The 18,607-nt window shown below is 46.1% G+C and overlaps 2 protein-coding genes across 7 annotated transcripts; one reads left to right on the plus strand and one right to left on the minus strand.

Moving 5' to 3' along the window:
• LOC100121501 (histidine--tRNA ligase, cytoplasmic) lies at nucleotides 1–4,618 on the plus strand. 6 transcript variants are annotated; one of them, XM_032597919.1, is made up of 7 exons: nucleotides 33–292; nucleotides 1,286–1,570; nucleotides 1,854–1,990; nucleotides 2,072–2,284; nucleotides 2,352–2,573; nucleotides 2,640–3,141; nucleotides 3,213–4,618. In XM_032597919.1, the coding sequence occupies exons 3-7, from the start codon at nucleotides 1,922–1,924 to the stop codon at nucleotides 3,701–3,703; spliced, it is 1,497 nt and encodes a 498-aa protein (XP_032453810.1). In that variant the 5' UTR covers nucleotides 33–292; nucleotides 1,286–1,570; nucleotides 1,854–1,921; the 3' UTR covers nucleotides 3,704–4,618. The 6 variants fall into 6 exon arrangements, with proteins under 6 accessions (XP_008203852.1, XP_008203853.1, XP_001605112.2 ...); XM_008205631.4 differs by lacking the exon at nucleotides 1,286–1,570 and having other exon boundaries at nucleotides 2–292; XM_001605062.6 differs by lacking the exon at nucleotides 1,854–1,990 and having other exon boundaries at nucleotides 13–292.
• Nucleotides 4,315–18,594, minus strand: LOC100121518 (open rectifier potassium channel protein 1). The gene is made up of 10 exons (XM_008205629.4): nucleotides 18,140–18,594; nucleotides 10,885–11,061; nucleotides 9,818–10,195; nucleotides 8,558–8,820; nucleotides 8,326–8,481; nucleotides 7,995–8,243; nucleotides 7,362–7,755; nucleotides 6,778–7,292; nucleotides 6,308–6,701; nucleotides 4,315–6,230 (listed from the first exon to the last, which is right to left on the minus strand). The coding sequence occupies exons 1-10, from the start codon at nucleotides 18,279–18,281 to the stop codon at nucleotides 5,425–5,427; spliced, it is 3,474 nt and encodes a 1,157-aa protein (XP_008203851.1). The 5' UTR covers nucleotides 18,282–18,594; the 3' UTR covers nucleotides 4,315–5,424.
• Between the last annotated feature and the right edge of the window lie 13 nt (nucleotides 18,595–18,607).

Genomic DNA, 18,607 nt, shown 5'->3' on the forward strand with positions numbered 1-18,607 from the left:
ACATGGCGGCGCACTCCAACTCACTTCACTTCTCTCGCTCTCGCTGCAGCAGACTCGGTATAGCGAACATTCTTTTTCAGTAGTCGCTCGTCCGCTCGTTCACGTGGACTCTGTGCACTGTAGTGCGCCTCGTCGTCGCATGGAATTCGGGTCTTCGATAAATCGTTGATTAATAAGCCGCGGAAAAACGTAAGTGTACAGCGAGGCCAATATGGGGAGTCTGCAGGAGATGATCAAGGAGCAGGGCGAGTTGGTGAGACGACTGAAGAGCGAGAAAGCCGATCCAGCCAAGGTACGTGCAGTGCGTTAGTGCTACACTCGCGAGCCGTATGGGAGAACTACCGCTGGCTTTTAGGTTACGCACGTGGAGAGATTCGCGATTTTTTTCCTCCTCGCGGCGCGAGCGATTCGCGGAAAAGACGCAGCTGGCTTTCCCGGGACTTTTTCGAGTCGCCGGATGACCAGAATTGATCGAGGATTCTTCAGACCGTTGGAGACTTTTTTTGCGAGATTTCGCGAGAAGCGACTGGAAGGTTTTGGGGTTCGCGACGTTGTGTAATATTTTTGCGAATCGCGGCGGATTTTCCGGTAGTAAACGTTGTACTTAATCGCTATTTTTGTACGCTGATTCTGTGACGTAGATCGGAGGTTTGTTTATGTTTTGGAAAGCCTGGACTTTCACAGCAGCTGTTAATTTTTGCGGGACACGGTCAGCTGTGCCTTTTCGTCATTACCTTGATTTTACGTGCATTTGTACTAAAGGCGTACTAACACTACTAAACCGCACATCGGTAGGTATATTCCACACTGTCACACGAAACTCCTACATTCATATTTCGAATTTTCATTCATCGTTTTGTCTGATTTACATATGATTAACAAATTGCTCATTTATGTGTTTATTGAAAGAAGAATGTTTGACTGAGAAAAACTGTACTTCAAGTGTCCTTGCAATCACAAGAGTATTAGTCACAATAGAACACAATGCTGTCTTGTATTTCATCATCCACTGATGAATGAAGAATCAATTGGCAAAACGAAACGTTAATGCTTGAATAATCAACATTTTTACATTTATTGGATTTTTAATTTAAAATCATGATTGTTGATTATTTTTATTGCACACATCAATTCAATTACTCAAAATTTTACACTGTTTACACGGGGACTGCACATGCTTTATACTCTAATTCCAGAGAATTGCATGTTACTAAATTGGAAAAATAAAATAATGATTGATGTTATATCTGTGAAAAATTAAAACTCAACGAGTTTTCTCCCTCAGGGTTTTAAAGAGTCATTAGGAGAGATCAATCAACTATTATCAAACTACAGTTATGTGTGTGGCTGGAAACCTACAAAGAATGATACCGAATTCTTTAATTTGTGTTGCACCCATGAAAATGGGGGATACGGCTACTGGCCTCACTTGAAGCGATGGTTCGATCACATAAAAAGCTTCAGTTCAGAGGAGCGATCCAAATTCCCTGAATTGAAGCAATCTAATTGCGAACTAGCCAGTAAAATCAGTCGTCTCACTACCGCTTCTTGTGGTGACATAGATGAAAAGGTGAGGCAGTAGTTGCTTGCTTGCAGCACTGCCACAGACATTGGAACTTGAGCTAATAATAAAATGGGCATGACAATTTTTAGCTTCTTTTGCATAGATACTTTAATTAAAACCTATTAGCAATCTGCTTCAAAGAAGCTCAAAACTTACATGTCTTTTTCTTTTAATCATCTCTACTCAAAATTTTGATTCATCAAAATTTGATCCATCATATCATGATTATTGATTATCTGTGGCAGTATGTTAGCCTGTTAAATTAAATTATATCTGATGTTTCGCTTAGTTCGATAACCAACATTGAGGTGGATTTTATCTTTCATTCTGGTTGCGGTTAATCTTCCTTCTTGCATCATGCTACACCTGATGCGTACCAATATTGCCCTTGCTGCTCGTCGTTTTACTGGGGTCGCTACTCCTCAGGTATGCGTACCTAACAGTAGCCGGTTGTTAGTAATAGGGTGCATCACTATAAGCACCATCTGATTGTTATCTTTTTCATAGATAAAAGAAGAAGTGTCGAAACTTTTGGAACTGAAAGCACAACTTGGCGATGAAAATGTGGGTTCACAGAAACTGTTGCTTAAAACCCCAAAGGGCACAAGGGATTACAACCCTGAACAGATGGCCCTGCGACTATCCGCAATGGACAAAATTGTTGCTATTTTTAGGAAACACGGAGCTGAAACTATAGATACTCCAATTTTCGAATTAAAGGTAAGGTATTATTTTTTCATTGAGTATTATTGACAACAGTTATTACAATGCCTATTGTACATTTTAGGAAGTACTGACAGGGAAGTATGGAGAAGATTCAAAACTTATATATGATCTGAAAGATCAGGGAGGCGAAATTCTTGCCTTAAGATATGATTTGACTGTTCCTTTTGCCAGATATCTGGCCATGAACAAAATCACTAACATTAAGAGGTACCACATTGCCAAAGTTTATAGAAGGGACAACCCTGCAATGACAAAAGGAAGATACAGGGAATTTTACCAATGTGTAAGTACCAAGAATAGATGATAGACTATCAAACTTGATAAATTTTTAAAACAATTAAATTTTCAGGATTTTGACATTGCTGGTCAGTATGATCCAATGTTGCCCGATTCGGAATGTCTACGTATCATCTACGAGGCTCTGAAATCGTTAAACCTTGGACCGTTCACCATAAAAGTAAATCACAGGTGCTTGTTGGACGGTATATTCGCGACGTGCGGCGTTCCTCAAGAAAAGTTCCGCAGCATATGCTCGGCGGTCGACAAACTTGACAAGAGCCCGTGGGAGGAGGTAAAGAAAGAAATGGTAGAAGAGAAAGGACTGGACGAGAAGATCGCCGACAGAATCGGTACTTACGTGTCAAAGAGCGGCGGCCGAGACCTCGTTGAAGAGTTGAGGAAAGACGCGGACCTTTTGAAACAACCCAGTGCTGTAGAGGGAATCAACTCCATGGAGCTTCTGTTGAAATACTGCGAAATTTTCAAAATCATGGATAATCTTGTTTTCGATCTAAGCTTGGCTAGAGGTCTCGACTACTACACGGGTGTCATTTTTGAAGCAGTATTAACCGGTACGCAATCTTAACTTCTGTATATTTTAAAAGTTACAAAATTTTACTAACAATTATTTTCAAATCGTTAGGTGACAACATCGGAGTCGGCAGTGTCGCTGGCGGAGGCCGTTACGACAACCTCGTCGGTATGTTCGACCCAAAGAACAAGAATGTCCCCTGTGTCGGTATGTCTCTTGGAATCGAGCGTATCTTCAGCGTGTTGGAAACTTCGATCGCCAACCGAGGCATGAAAACGCGCACGACCGAAGTCCAAGTGTTCGTCGCCACTGCTCAAAAGAATTTGCACGAAGAAAGGATGCTGATTCTCGCGGAACTGTGGGAAGCCAACATCAAAGCCGAGCAGTCCTATAAGAAGAGTCCGAAGCTGTTGGCTCAGCTGCAACATTGTGAAGAGTATGGCATACCACTGGCCATAATCGTTGGCGAGGGAGAACTCAAGAGGGGTGAGGTTACGTTGAGGAACGTGAAGACGAGAGAAGAAGCATCTATTCCGAGAGCAAACCTGGTCGAAGAACTGAAAAAGAAGTTGGACACTTTTGACTTGTCCGCGGTGCATTAAATCGCTGAGTCTGAGAAGATTGCGTTAAGTCAAGGCTCATTTTTAATTTTGTTTTATTTTTCAAATAGAATCTTTATCTATGCTTCTGATTTGAAAAATAAAATAAAAACGTGAACTGATGCAGTAATCTTTGAAAGCATTTTTTACGTGTGAAATTTATTACGCATATAAAATATTAACACTTACGAAGTATTTGTAATGGAACAGATACCTCAGAACAGGCTGAAAACCCATTTTGTAAATATATTTTTCGGCTTTAGGACAATTTTATCCATACAATTGAATGTAATCGATATTTTGTATTGCGTAAGAAAATTTTGCTCGTGTTTCTCGCCGTGCGAGAGCGGAGACCTTGAGGCACTATGACGTTTTTTTACAAACTGCTATCTTCCACACTTGGACTGATTAACACTTGCAATGTATCCTCGCTCCTATATGATATTGGCAACTGCATTATATACAAAGCAACTTTTGCGTCTAATGGGAGGGAGAATCCAAAGATGTTAGCTCACTCTCTGATGCACCAGTAGGCTATTTTATATAAAATCACGTATACTTGCAAATGGAGAATTAAGTGTATGGCTTTCTTTTTTTTTAATAAGTGATCTTTCTACGTATATATAATTTAATTTATTGCATAAAATGTTCACAATATGCGTATCAAATTCTTACATTTCATAATTTACACATTAAAGGCTCATTTCGTCAAGTGTAGTCGTGTTATAACTCACAAAATACACGTCGAATTGTACTTTCACGGTGACTATTCAATCTGATATTAGCTAACTCGTAAGAAACACTATTCGAACTTTTGGTTTTCGATGTTAAATACTTTTGATGATATGACTATATGTTTAAAATATACAACATCGAACGAAATCATGCAAAGCAAATAAAGTTTTTCAAAAAAACAAACCAATTGTCTTACAATTGAATAGCCACCCTAAACCTTAGCTAATAATAACTTGAAAAATAAATGAAATACTAAACTCGTACTCGTCGAGTACCGCTTATAGTAACTAAGGCTCGCAGTGCTATCACAGTATCGTTATTCAGTGTACGTTTGGAAGTGTCATCCGTCCGCGGCTCTGTCAGTTTGTCTCTCGCGACAAGTGGTCACTTGAACGTCTAAACAAGAAATGGGAATCTCCCCACTCGTAAGCTCATTAAAAAAAAAGAAGTATATAGAGAAGACATTGCTCGAGGGAAAACGCACGCACTCGCGGTCTGCCGGGACGGAATCGTGGACCTTATAATTATACATGCTATAACGTATGTCTGCATTATTTTCTTGTAAATATAAAAAAAGTGTTTGCTATGTTTCACAGCGATCGTCGTACCTACTTACTAAGAGTTTTGTATTAGCTCGCATTGGTCACTAGGCTTCCTGCAGTTTCGTTTTCCTCGTTTCCTCGAGTAATACTATGTTGTATATTGCTAATAATGTATACAAATGTCTCTACTTATATGTATCGTACGTAATTGGTTCAACTGACAGTATCACATCAGTTACGACTATAATATAATATCAACAGTTCCACGTGTACTCGCTCGCGATAACTGCAGACGACTCGGAAAAAAAAAACTTTCACACCGTACATCATGCGTATAGGTCCCTATCACGAGACCTAAAAATTCTTCCAAAACACCGGGAAAAAATGTTCCAAAAGCGAAGAATACTCGAATGTAAAAATTGTGTCGACTCTTATCTACATAAAAATCTACTTCCTGTCTACGCTGGAATGTCGAGTATTGCTATCGAATGTCTTGTCGTCAGGCACGTCTATCCTGACCTCCGGCTGTGCTTCCGGTTTGTCCACCCGTACTTCGACCAGCGACCTCGAGGTCGAGCTCTTTCTTCTCTGAGCCTCGGCCCAGGGCTCGATCGACACTATCGACGGCTTCCTGCTGGCCGACGCCTGGAGCTCGTCGTCCCTGAGGGAGCGTCTGCTCGTGGTCGAAGCCTTCCTCGCCGCTTCGGCTGCGACTTTGCTGCTGTTGCTCTCGGCGGATAGTCTCCTGGTGACGATGTCCGACTCCTTGACTATGGCAGCCAGGATGTCGTCGTTGGGAGTCACGGGAGCTGGCGGTTCTTCCTTCTTGGGTTCTTCGAATCCTTCGGTAGGTGGGAAATCCCACTTGTAGTCATCGTAGCTCGTCACCTTCCACGTCGTCAGCGGCTGCTTATGCTTCTTCGCGCTTATGCTCTCGTCGGAGCTCTTCCTACTGTTGCTGCTGCTGCTGCTGCTGCTCGAGTCCTTGGCGCCCGGTGCGTCCTTGTCCAGCGATTTCGAGGAGTGGCTCGAACTCCTGGAGGACACCGACTCGATGTCGCTGTTGTAGCGCCTGAAGGTCCGCGAAGCGAAAGGATTGGTGCCGGAGTCGTCCGCCGATTGCCGCTGAAACTCGGATTTGGTTCGAGAGAGGTCCGGGGAGACTATCGTCACCGTCTTCGGGGCGGTGAGCTTCTGGCCCTGCACCGAGGTGATGGTGCGCGCGTTGTCGTGTAAGGCCAGTGGACTTATTCCTGTTAAAATTTCATCGAAAAACTTAGTTATGACTTCTGAGATTGTAAAATTTACAACGATCGAATAAGTCACTTACCGATCGACCGATCAGACTCTTCGGAGTGCACGTCGCTGAGACTGAACGCTCTGACCCTGCGCTGCATGTTCTTCTGGCTGATCTGCCTCTGAAGCAAACCAGCCTTCCACCTGGGTATGGCCTTGGCCGGCTGGCTGACCGCGGCCTTGGAGATGGCTGCCGCGACGGCACCGGAGGCCGCCACGGAGGAAGACGACGGCGCGGGTGGTACGCCGATCTGTGCCGGTCGCAGGGAGAATCGACGGTGACCGGTAATCGGCGCTGGTGCGGCGACCGGGGACGAGACTCCTGGCGCGCCCTCCATTTGGACCAGGGGTTTCTTGGGGCAGTCCATGACGAAGGGCTCCATGGAGTAGGGCGGTGGGCTTGGCCGGTCGTCCACTTGGTTTGGATTCTAGAAGTCGACAATCGTTACGTTATCGGTCGGCCGAGCAATGAATCATTCCTAAATACAGTTAACGAGAACTCACCGAGCTGTACGAGTTGTACTGGGGCGGCGTTCCCAGCGGCGTGGCGACCGGTCTCAGCGAGAACCTCCTGCCGGGCCTGGGAATCGCCTGCGCGGCCTGCGTCGCCCTCCTCTGGTACATCGGCGTCGAGGTGCCACTGCTCTCGGCCGTCCTCAGCGAGAACCTCCTGGCCCCGGGATTGTACGGCGCTTGAGCCGCCGTGATGGTGTTCTGCTGGCTCTGGCTGTGTCCCGCCGGCGGCGAGAACAGCGTCAGCAGACTGGGCAGCTTGGGTGGCGTCAGCGAGGCGGTACCGAGCTTGCGCTGAGGTCCGGACTTGCGACCCACCGTCGCGCTGAACTCGTCCGGGACAGCACCGACTCGACTGTGCAGGGCCGTGAGGGCGCGCAGGAAGTCCGCGAGGGACGTCTCCTCCAGGAGGTTACTGCCCGCGAGTTCGCCACCCGTGTGCGTGAAGTAGGGCCGGGAGTAGGAGTTGCGACGCTCCGGAGCGGCACCGGTTATCGTGTTGCGACCTGGAGCAAGATCAATTAAATTCGGGCCCTTAACTCGCTAAATCCTATTACACCCCACACGATACTCACCACCAGGTGTCTGGGGCTGCGAGGCGCTCTCGATGTCCATTCCGCTGGCCTCGACGTCGTTCACCGACATGGAATGATCGACCGACGGCTTCTTGCCGTTCAGCTGTCTCATCCACCTGGGCAGCAGATTCTTCGACAGACCGGGCTTCGGAAGTCCAAGTCCCAGGGAGAGGAATCGGGACTTTGTCGCGGCTTCCTTGGCCTCTGGCGGAGCGCTCTTCCTCGCTCGCATGATCTCCTGGATCTTGCTGCTGGCCGAGGGACCGGACCACGTCCATTCGCAGGCGTTTGGCTGGAGGAACATCTCTGGTCGGTCCAGACGGACCTCGCTCGTCGCTCGAGATCGGCAGGGCTTGATGTCGTCGCCGCCGAGCTTCCACTTGGTGTTCGGTTCCTGATATGCGGAGACAAAATCGGTAAGTTTGGAGTTTGAACGTTTTACGAGAAGATGCGCTGAAAACACATGTCTGGCTTTCTTCAGCGCTATCTAGTCGACCGTGAAATATCAATTACGTTTCAAACGAACGAGTTTCGAGAGCACAGCGCAAAGATAACCGTACATTATCTATTATAACAGGTGCATCGTATCCGTAATTATATATAATCATTGGATAATAACTGCGCGTGACTTACGGGACTCCAAGGCGTAGCCTCACTGGCCAAGATCTCCTTCTCGCTGAAGCCTTGCACGCCACCGTTGCAGGTGTTGTCAACGGTGTTGGGCGCCATCTCGTCGTCGTCGGGAGGCGGTATGTAGCCCAGGACGTTAACCAGGCGGGCGAGAAGCTCGGCAGGCTGGACCATCGCGTGACTGGCGAAGGTCGCGTGCTTGTCGATGCGCTGCAGGTCCGTCTCCGAGACGACTCGCGCCACTTGAGCCTCCTGTAGAGGGAAATAATCGATATGGTTAATGTTTGTGCTTGCGATGAAGGAGAAAGAATCGGCGAGGGAAATCGGCACTGACCATTGGGACGACCTCGCTGTTGGCTCGACGTCTTGGGTGAGGGGGCGTCGGTGGTTCCAGGCCTCCGTAGACCAATTCTCGGAGATTCGGGAAGCTGCTGCTTCGAGGGAACTGAGGCGGTGGCGTGTCGTAGTCGTACTCGTCCACGTAGACCCTCTGCGAGAAGATTATTATTTTGTTAACGATCGATATAACGAGATTAAAAGACAATCGCAAAGCGCAAGAGCAGTACCTTCACTTTGGAAAGCTGAAGCTCGTTGAATACCCTCCGGAGGTAATTGACATCCTCGTTAAACTCCTGCCAGATCTTGCTCTGCGTGTGCTTGAGCTTGACGGCGAGCTTGTGCTCGAGCCTCGCGATCTTCTTGCTCGTCATGCCTCTGCCAATGAACGTCATGATCATGACGATGTAACCCAAGCCGAACGAGATCCAACAGATGAGGAAGGTCTTGTAGAGACCGAACCATACTCCGCTACCTTTCGTGTTGTCCTGACCTATTTTTCATTAAAAAAAAAAAATGGTAAATTAAAATTTTTGTCCTCTTTTTATTAGTAAAAGAGGACCTTCTTATTAATTCCATGCGACAACGACATAAAAAGTTCGAGCCTCTGCGTAACAGAGAACGACTCTAAATAAAAGAAACCCAATTTTATAAAGTGCACTAGCAATATAACGTCTATACATCACTGGCTTGCAACATGCTCGCACGACACAAAGAGAGAGGTGTGCAGCTATACACACACACACATAGAAGACGCGAAGTGAATGATCTTCGACCTTACTTACTTTAGACAATCTGCGGAGGTTCTCCTGGCGTGAGCGTGAACGAACAGATCAGATTCATTATTAATTGGCACGACACCCTTGAGTGCGTGAACTAGATATTGAGAAACGAGCAGCGCGCTTCGTTAGTCGCGCGGGAATTACTGCGCTTTTCATTCGACGCTATTTTTATTATTCTCTCTGTAATATCGCGTATTTTTTGCTGTTCCGAGCGTTGGATTTGTTTTGCTCGACGAATTGGAATTTTTTTTTGTTATTGTTTGGAGCTGATGCCAACACCGTTATTTAGCTTATAATAACGCATATCGATAATTGCTAACATTGACATTGACACTGTCCATTTATACAGTATTAACGACTCTCAAGTTTATCGAGAATAGCTTGTAAATGGTGCATCGTCCGTTAACAGTCGGATAAGCTATATGACGTCTGCGAAACAACGTCACGATCATACTTGGATAATTAAAAATACACGAGCCTTTAAGGATAATCACGACAGCCGCTTTCTTTTAATAGCGACTCGCGCATGTGACCGCTGAGCAGACTTGTTTCAGGTGGTCGCGATAAATCACGCGTATTTTTAGCATCGAGGACCGATCGCTAATCAATTATTACCGCGCAAACGCCATTTTCCGATTCGCACGAGCCGTAATCGATGAAAGAAGTCAGCGGCGTAGCTTCGTCGTTAATTATTCAACTTTTACAAACCTGCTACGTAATCGCCGAAGCCTATGGTCGTGAGGGTGACGAATGCGTAGTAGACGGCCTCGTCGTAGGTCCAGCCCTCGTAGTGTGAAAATAAAAAGGCCGGGAAGAAGATGAACATGACGAAGCCGGGTATCAGGTACATGAATATCTGCATGGCCAGTCCTGCTCGGCGCTTCTCCAGCGAGCCAAGGGACTTCTTCGAGTAGTCGTTCTGGTTCTTCTTGTAGGACTTGTACTTTCGAACCGCCGTCACGAAGACCTGGCCGAAGAACTCGCCGAGCTGGGCCAGGAGGATACCGTTGATCGGGATACCGATCAGGGCGTAGAAGATCATCAGCAGGCGGCCGAGCTCGTTCGTCGGCGCCAGGTTGCCGTAACCTGTTGGCAAATTTTTTCCGTTCATTTTTCTCTTATTTACGAGCTTTTAAAGGAGAGATTTATGCTCGGAAGTGTCCGCCGTCAGTCGTCGATTCTTTAGTAAGAGATTTAAACAAAAATAGTGGCTCGCAGATGAGCTGATGTCTCTTAAAGCGTTTTTCTTCGCTATTTTTAAACGTCATCACTCAAGTAGTATTACATCGCGATAAGGAAACGTTTCCTTTCAGACTTTTCCACGCGGCTTGTAACGCATTTAAAAAGTGTAAATCTCGGTGAATCGGTTCTAGAGCTCAGGTAATATTCCATACGCACTTTAAAAAAAAAAATTGACACGTACGTATTGAGAACGCAACTATCTAATCTCGCACTTTTCCCTACAACTCGAAAGAAATGATCAGCCACCGAGAGAAATCAGTGACATAGTAGACGACGATCGTATCGTCGTTCAGCGCACTCAACCCCTCTTGATCCGATTTCTTTTCCCAGACCATCGCCGCGAGATCTGCGTGATCTAATTCGATAACGTATCTTCTTTTCACTCGAAGCGACGGGTCGGAGAAAATACCAAAGTGCAAAAATCAGGACAGTACGATTAGGCGAAAGTTATACCGATAATCGCGTTCGAGTGCGGAAACAAGATTTTTTAATCGACAGACGAGGAAGCCCAGACTTTCCGCTGAATCGCTCACCTATAGTGCTGACCACCGTGTAGGCGAAGTAGAAGCTGTTGTAGAAGTCCCATTTCAAAGGGTCCGTCTCTCCCTCCGTGTAGTTGTGGACGGATTTGCCGCAGTATTTCGTTATTCGGTCTAAAATCTCATGCTGGTCGTGACCTCCGCTGGGGGAGTAGTGTTTACTCAGGAGATCTGAAACGGTAAAAATCGATATTCTTGAATAACAAATAGATAAACACTCGTCCATCGCCGAACAAACAGCCGATAAAAAGCAAGAAGAAGCCGGGGGAACCACAGGCTGTGGCTTATTTCCATAAACATCGACGGGGCGGCCTCGCACGTGCGCGACTTTTGCGAAATCTGCGCGATTTACGCGCCGTAATGAGGCGTTTCATCAACGCTCGCACGATTTTGGCATAGCGCGCTAGCAAGACTGGAATTTGAGATTTTATGACGTTCGGAAGGTCGGCTCGGTTCTGGCAGTGTCTTTCCAGTAACGTTCGAAAAGTGGAAACGGCGGAAAATCGTAAACAAGACGCAATGCATTTCCTTGCAACGAAACGACGACCCAAACAATTGCAGGAGTATCACTATCGGCTCTGCTTATCATAATTCGAAAATGTTATTTACAAGCACATAATGTCATACTCCAATCGATTACTCAACATTTTGCAACTTCCTTTTAACAAACGCATTGAACTCGCAAAACGGTAAAGTGTCCTTTTTACCAAAAAACCGACCGTTCAGGTATTGCCGACAGGTAGATAAAGACCTTATCGTCCGCTCCGTAAGTCCGATGATGTCACACGATTGAATGTAATCACTGTCGTCTGAAAGTCGATCGGTTCATGCCCCTTTTGGTCGATCCAAATATAAACGTGCGACATACGGTGCTAACGGTTCCCAGTTGGGTGTGAATTAGTTATTTATTTTCGAAACTCGAGCTTTCGATCGACGACGTTTCAGCAAAAGTTTCATAAATGTGTAAAAGCAGCATTTGCATAATCCCGCGAATGAATGATTTATCAGCCCAGCGGCTCTATGCATCGTATAACGCATCGGGGACTTGAACTTGAATAGTCGAACTTTCACGATCGTTCTGATGAATAGCCTCGTTCCCGAGCCAAGCGCATGCAAATATAGCGTCTAGAATCGTCTCTTCATGAAACATGTAAGCGACGCAGTCGTGCTTCTCTTTCGCTAAAATCACCTCATTTTTCCGTTACGAAACTGCGGCGCACTCGCCTGAACTTTAAGACGTCTTAAAACTATCTAAAGCAAGGCTGACAAAACCATCTCTCTCTTCAGAGCTCGCAAACTTCGCAAATTAATAATTAAAACGTCGTCTTTGCCAGAGTAATTTCAAGAACGCCTACCCCGACGACGGAATTGCTTCCCATTATCTTATCAGCTTCGACGCTTTGGGATGTGCTAAATTGACTGGAGCCGTAAAAGGGAATCCTTTTCGCGCACCTTCGCGAAAAGGTGAAATCTAGATGCTGCTGGGTACACACGCATGTGTAGCAATTTACGTCCGTCGAAAGTGAATAATTGTTTCTGCGGAACGTTTTGCACCTCTTGCGCTCGCAAGCGCTGATGGTATATAAAGCTCGTTTGCCAAAGCTCGTATGACGTTCGCGACAATTTTGTCGTCAAAGATTTTCTTTTCTTGAAAGTGTATTACGGGCCCGTTCGGTGTAAAATTAGAGTTTGTACAACGTAATGTCATTCTAGAGCAGTCGCGACACGTGCGCGCTATACATGTATTAGTTGAGATTTTATCTGTGTGCTTGCGGGGTCTCCGTAATAAATTTCGAAGTTGAACGAGATTAGATTAGGGTCAAAGTACCTACTTAATAAAAAAAGAATCGCGATTGGATGAAAAACACTTATCTCCTACGAAATACATCGGACTCGATTTGACGATTTATTTAATCGATTTACGTCAATTAATGGCATCTTTATATTAAAAAGACGATGTCTCGATAAGCGATGGAGATGAGTTTGTCAGAATCTGATAGTCGAAACGATCCTTGTCTGTTTTTATCCTTGTTCCAGATATTCGAAAGTTATATATGACGGTTTATTAGAAACTTATTAAAATACCATTATAAATTTCGTCGATCTATAGACTGGTCTACCATTTGTCATGTGCGGCACTTATCTATGCATTGACAAGATAAACGTAATTCCATGAATTTCTCGGAACACGCGTATCGCCTGCGATTGACATAAAGCGTAAGGTAACAATCGCATTATCGGCTTCGAAATGTCACGCTGTGTAACGTGATATAGATTATACACCTATGATGCACAATGTCGTCGTTTCAATTTTAAAATATGATGACATGCGTCCAAGAACCAGTTTCCCAAAATGGCGACCTAAAAGCGAGCGTAATCAGCAATAAAAATTCAAAACGAACAGATTTCACCAGCGAAACAAGATCATCAAAGAAAAAGCAAAATTCATCTCGCCGAAAGCGACAAAAGCGGGGAGCGCGTAATGTGTCATTAGCATTCAGAAAAGCGCGTCCGAGGATAATTCCTCGCAATGATCCGAGGCCGTTGCACCGCAGGCGTGTGTCTATACACAAAAGCGATTACGTTATGCTTTCGTTTTCGCAGCGATATAACGCGCCAAGCGGCTCACTATTTTCAGGGATATTTTCGCCTTGTAACACATCCTATCGACACGATCCAGTTACATACAGCTCATTAGACATTTTTTTTTTTTGTATAATTGTTCTCTTTTTCTTGCTCGTCTTATACCGTCGAGCGGAAACCTTGTGCCGAAATTCGTGACGTGAGTTATTCGGTGATCCTGCGAGGTACAAAGTTCGAATTTTTGAGGTCGACTTTAACTCGAAAATAAATCCTTCCGAAGATTGATAATTACCTCGGCGAACCGTAAAAGAATTTTCAGACGCGCGCGGGCGTAAATATTCCTGAAAATTAAGGCTTTTGTAACAACGCGCTATTAAACGTAATCTGCACCGACGTAGCCTGTATTTTCTCCGAAGTCTTCGTGCACCAGGAAGTTGTAAACAGTAACGTACTGCTTTTTCCCTTTAGCAAACTGCGCCGTAATTATACCGCTGAAAGTGAAAAATCAACGTCTTTCCCATAGAAGCAATTACCGTTTACCCGCGTAAAATTCAAATCTTAGCTTCGCCGATACAGAGCCGCCGAGATCGGATTGTTTTCACGCGCAGCGCGTGATTACAAGCGACGATTGCTCGAATTGCATGATTGCTCGATTCTCATGCGGTCGTCGCTGCTGTGCCTAATGTCGTGCAAAGAGGAAATTAGAAGAGGCCCTGGGGCGCGGCGGCGTTGGACCAACGAGGAAATTGTACCTACAGATGAATCACCATACACACACTGGGTCACGTACAAACACACATGCCGCGCATCGCGCCTTTATGCGTTTAATTGAAAATTGACTTGCTGGAATTGCCAATCCATGCGCGCGCTCGCTTCGTCGTCTTCGGCTTTCATCGTGACCCGGTTTCCAGAGGCGTTTGTCATCGATCGAAGTTTCGGCTCCGAGTGATTTGGAAAATTTTCGGCTTTGTTGAATCGTGTAATTTGTCGAGATCTATCGATAAAATGAGTAGCCATGTCCTCCAGAGCTCGAGGAGGAAATACAAGCGCGTGTTCGAAGGTTCCGCATTGTTTCGATACGGCAATTTCGATGTAATGCACAATAATAGACAATCGGATGAAAAGAAATTTGGCATTGCACTTTGTGCGGCGCACCTAAATATCCTTCTGAATGGAGTAATTCAATTTCTCGATCAACGAGAGCCATAGTCGTAAATCGATAAAAGTCGCATTCGAGTCAATATTTTTCAGTCGTCAAGATAAAAATCGAATGTAATAAAAGAGATGCAGACGCGCGGCGATCATCAATGGAACGAGGTCTCGAAAAAGGCGCTATTGAGATCAGGGATCGAGATGCACCTTATAATAAATATATCACCCATGTGAGAAGCGAAGAAGTATGGCTTTGTCGTGAAGAGATTTTCTGAACTTGATTCTTTTATATATCCGCGCACGGATCTTGAAATCTGAAATTTAAATGTCGCTCGCTCTGCTGCGCGATTCATAGCTATGCGAGTCCTCGAACATTTTTAATAAATGCACTTTGCTGACTGAGATTTGGTATTGAAGATTTGCCGCGAGATTTACCGGATTTTCGAGTTTCTCTTTGTACCGAAGCTTTATCGATCGCGAGATACAAAATATTAATTATTTCATCATTTTTTTGATCGAGGTAATTATCTAGATGACTTCGTGTGTGCGCCACTTGAAAAAATTATAAATTACTCAATCACCATGGTTCAATAAAATGAAATTAAAAATGATTAGGATCGGAAATCGTATAAAGATTTTACTCGTCATCGAGGATTCCAGAACCATCTAGAGCCAAAAAAACGGTAGTTCCTCACACATGTCATATAGGTCATGTCCCAAACTCCCAAGACCGGAAGGGCCGCTTCGCGCATCGTCGCAAACAAGCCCATAAAAACTGATTTACTCGGAGAAGAAAGCAGTCGTATCACAGTCGCGCACAGAGAGCCCCTTTTGTGGACCATCTTCGCGGAAGCGCGAACAAAAAGGTTCACGGGCCGCTCGATCAGCTGTGTGCTCTCTGTCGTGCGAATGCCACTGCCAATGCTTCCATTGCGTCACTACGCGGCACTAGCTTTTTGTCGGCTTATTCCTGGGAGCGGCATTGATATAGCGAGCTTTTGATCAGCGGCGCAGCTGTGTGGGATCGCTCGTGTATAGGAAGACCGAATCGTGGAAGGTCGGCTTGCGTTCTAGGATCTCTTTGTGGGAGGTCGCGGCTGTATGGAAAAAATGGGTTTTCAGGCCTGCGACATGTGGTTGAATTCGCGGTGCGATACCAGGAATCAGTGCGGGGAACTTTGCAGCATATGGCTTTTTCGATCAACGGATTTGCTATTTTCGAGAGTCTTCTCTTTCACACGGACATCGCACACAAGGTTGGCAAAGTTACGAGCTAACAATTGACGAGTCTCGTATCTGTCGGTAAACCCGTCGTCCGAGAAAAATCGTCGAACGTAGATAAAGTCCGAGATCGGTAAGTCGCGGCTGTAAAAAATCGAAATACCCGACTAAGATTCCTTGCAATAATATTTGATAAAGAGAATTCTCACTATAAACACGCGTCACTGGAATGTCTGGAGTTAATAAACTTATTCTACCGATAACGAATCAAGCTCTAGAACCAAAAATAAAAATACCGATTTCTGCCGATCCTCCAATGATCTAACGCCAATTACACACGCGACACACACACACACACACACACACACACACACAGTCGAGAGCACGCGTTGCCAAACTCGATGCGTATCCGCGATAAATACAAGCGCGGCCTTTTTCCTCGAGCGCGACTCTCGCATACTGAGCGCCAGATTCATTAATAAAATATGAGCCGACAATGGGTAGCTTTGTGCAGTCTCGCGGATGATTCTCCTAGCCTAGTCTCCAATACCGATTTTTTCCTCCGCGATTCGGTCTGCGAGACGAGATTTGCGGAATGGCGAAAAGTGGGTCAAACGATGCATCTGGGACGCCGGCCGTTTCCAGAAGCACGTGTGCGCGTGATCGGTTTGAATGGGATCTTTGACGCGCGTTACGGATCGGCGCTGGGGAAGAACGGATCGGACGAATTGACAATCGAAAATCGTAAGTTGGTTTTACCCGCTTCTTCGTGTATACTAATTATAACCGATCTCTTTCAAAAGACGGATTAATCCTATCCCGCGACGATAAAAAGGTGAAATACAACAAGTGGAAATAACCAAAACCCTGTATATCTCTCCGAGGATTTTCCGCGAGCATTTCCAGCGCCAACGCAATCGGCACGCGCAGAAGACGCCATGATAACGGCCGTCGGCCGCGAAAAAAACCTATTGTATACATCAGTCCGTATCAATTGCGCAGGAATAATTGTTGACGCATTACCGATACCGATCGCCTTCACGCATGCAGCCGCTTATCGGCGCTTGTGTATATAGACCTCGTATCCGTGAAAAAAGTCTCGGGGAGCGAGATGTGTAACAACATAATACACCCGAGAGAGAAGAAGAAGGAGAAGAAGTAAGGCGAGATTACGATAAAATTGTTCGGAGACGCACACAAACGCGTATCCGTCTCGCGGACAATGAAATAATTGATTCCGACGATGCGTCTCAGCTCGTTTGTATGTGCGTGTGTGTATCAGCGCTAAGGGTTCTCTTCTCATGTAGCCGAGCGCGTTGTACACATGTGTGTGAGACGTATACGTCCCGCGATCGTGAATGGGCGAGTTAATTGCCGGCGCGCTGGCGAGTCGATTATAAAACGACGACGGCGGGCTTTTCGTTCATGAACTTTTCGCGGTCAGCCGATTATACACACTTCGTTACGCGGTGTGTCTTCCAAGCACAGCTGATACGATTGACAAAGTTGGCCAGAGGAGATTTTTTCTGCTTCTCACTCGCTCGGTTGAACGCACGGCGGTGTCTCGATCGTTGTTTATGCGCGTCGATAAGGATAATGAAATTATTTAATCTTACTCAAGTCCGTCCAGACGTCGGCGCGACCGGTTCTCTGGGGATTATTTTTCATAAATTTAGCTATTTCCGTACAATCGTCGCGCGGAGAGAAGCGGGACGTGTAACGAATCGATAAGACAACCTACCCACGATATCGGCCGATTACCGAATGGACGACGTTATATAAAAAGACAGCAGACACTGCATCTGAAAAATACAGGCGAGCACTGGACAGTCGCGCAGTGAATCAGCAATTCGAGCGGATCAAAAATCGCAATCAAACAATCGCGGAATCGTCACTTAAACTCCCATAAAAATCACTTTTCCACCAGCTGGACACGCGGGTGCCCCCACCCCGCCGTCGGCGTTAATTCGAATCCCAGCGGCTCTCGCAAACAACCACTCGACGTCCGTACACAGCATATTCGCGCAGAGACGATCACTCGAACGTAAACAAAAGGCCTCTATAGTCGGCACTGTGCTAACAATAACTCGAAATCCGCGTACATAAGCCAGATATACATATACGTATAGAGATCGGCCGATGCCAAAACTCTCGCTCGCGGCTCTCGCGGTAGTGCCATCGGGGCAATTAGAGCGAGAGGTGCAAAGCCGCACGTGCGCTCGCTCGTCAGTAATAATTAAGAGCATTTTCACGCGGGGGAATAAAGCCGGGCACAGTGCAGTGAAAAACTCACCGTTGATCTCGAGGCGCTCCTCCTTGGCGATGCGCACCTTCTCGATCTCGAGCCGGCTCTCAATGTGGTAGAAGATCGAGGCGCCGAGCAGCAGGTAGACGAGGAAGAGCATCAACAGCACCAGCCATTGCTTCTTCGACATTCTCCGATCTCTGCAGTTGCGTACTTGGATCTCTCGCACCACTGTTCAACGTATAATCTCTTACCGATCGACGACGCCGGTCGTCGCGGGGAAAATGGCTCGTTCGAACCGGAGCTTATCGGCCCGCGTGAGAAACAAACAAAAAACGCGCGAGTGAGTAAGACGACGGTTAAAAAAAAACGACTCCGCGAAGGAGTTACGGGGGCCCTTCGTCACGATATCATCGTGCTCTCTCTCTCTCTCTTTCTCTCTTTCTCTCTCTCTCTCTCGCAGCGACTACGCGCTACTCCGTCCGGCCGCGCTTCTGCTCTGCGGCGACTCTGCGC

Source organism: Nasonia vitripennis, chromosome 3, assembly GCF_009193385.2.
Source record: "Nasonia vitripennis strain AsymCx chromosome 3, Nvit_psr_1.1, whole genome shotgun sequence".
NCBI lineage: Eukaryota > Metazoa > Arthropoda > Insecta > Hymenoptera > Pteromalidae > Nasonia > Nasonia vitripennis.

Bases quoted from the DNA above. Each gene is read 5' to 3' on its own strand.
- LOC100121501 (XM_031926475.2), top strand. From the start codon at position 657: ATGTTTTGGAAAGCCTGGACTTTCACAGCAGCTGTTAATTTTTGCGGG. The intron at 2,285-2,351 runs GTAAGGTATTAT...TGTACATTTTAG, and splicing joins CTCCAATTTTCGAATTAAAG to GAAGTACTGACAGGGAAGTA. The intron at 2,574-2,639 runs GTAAGTACCAAG...TTAAATTTTCAG, and splicing joins ACAGGGAATTTTACCAATGT to GATTTTGACATTGCTGGTCA.
- LOC100121518 (XM_008205629.4), bottom strand. From the start codon at position 18,281: ATGTCGAAGAAGCAATGGCTGGTGCTGTTGATGCTCTTCCTCGTCTAC. The intron at 8,482-8,557 runs GTACTGCTCTTG...ATCTTCTCGCAG, and splicing joins TTCAGCTTTCCAAAGTGAAG to AGGGTCTACGTGGACGAGTA. The intron at 7,756-7,994 runs GTAAGTCACGCG...TCCGCATATCAG, and splicing joins AGGCTACGCCTTGGAGTCCC to GAACCGAACACCAAGTGGAA.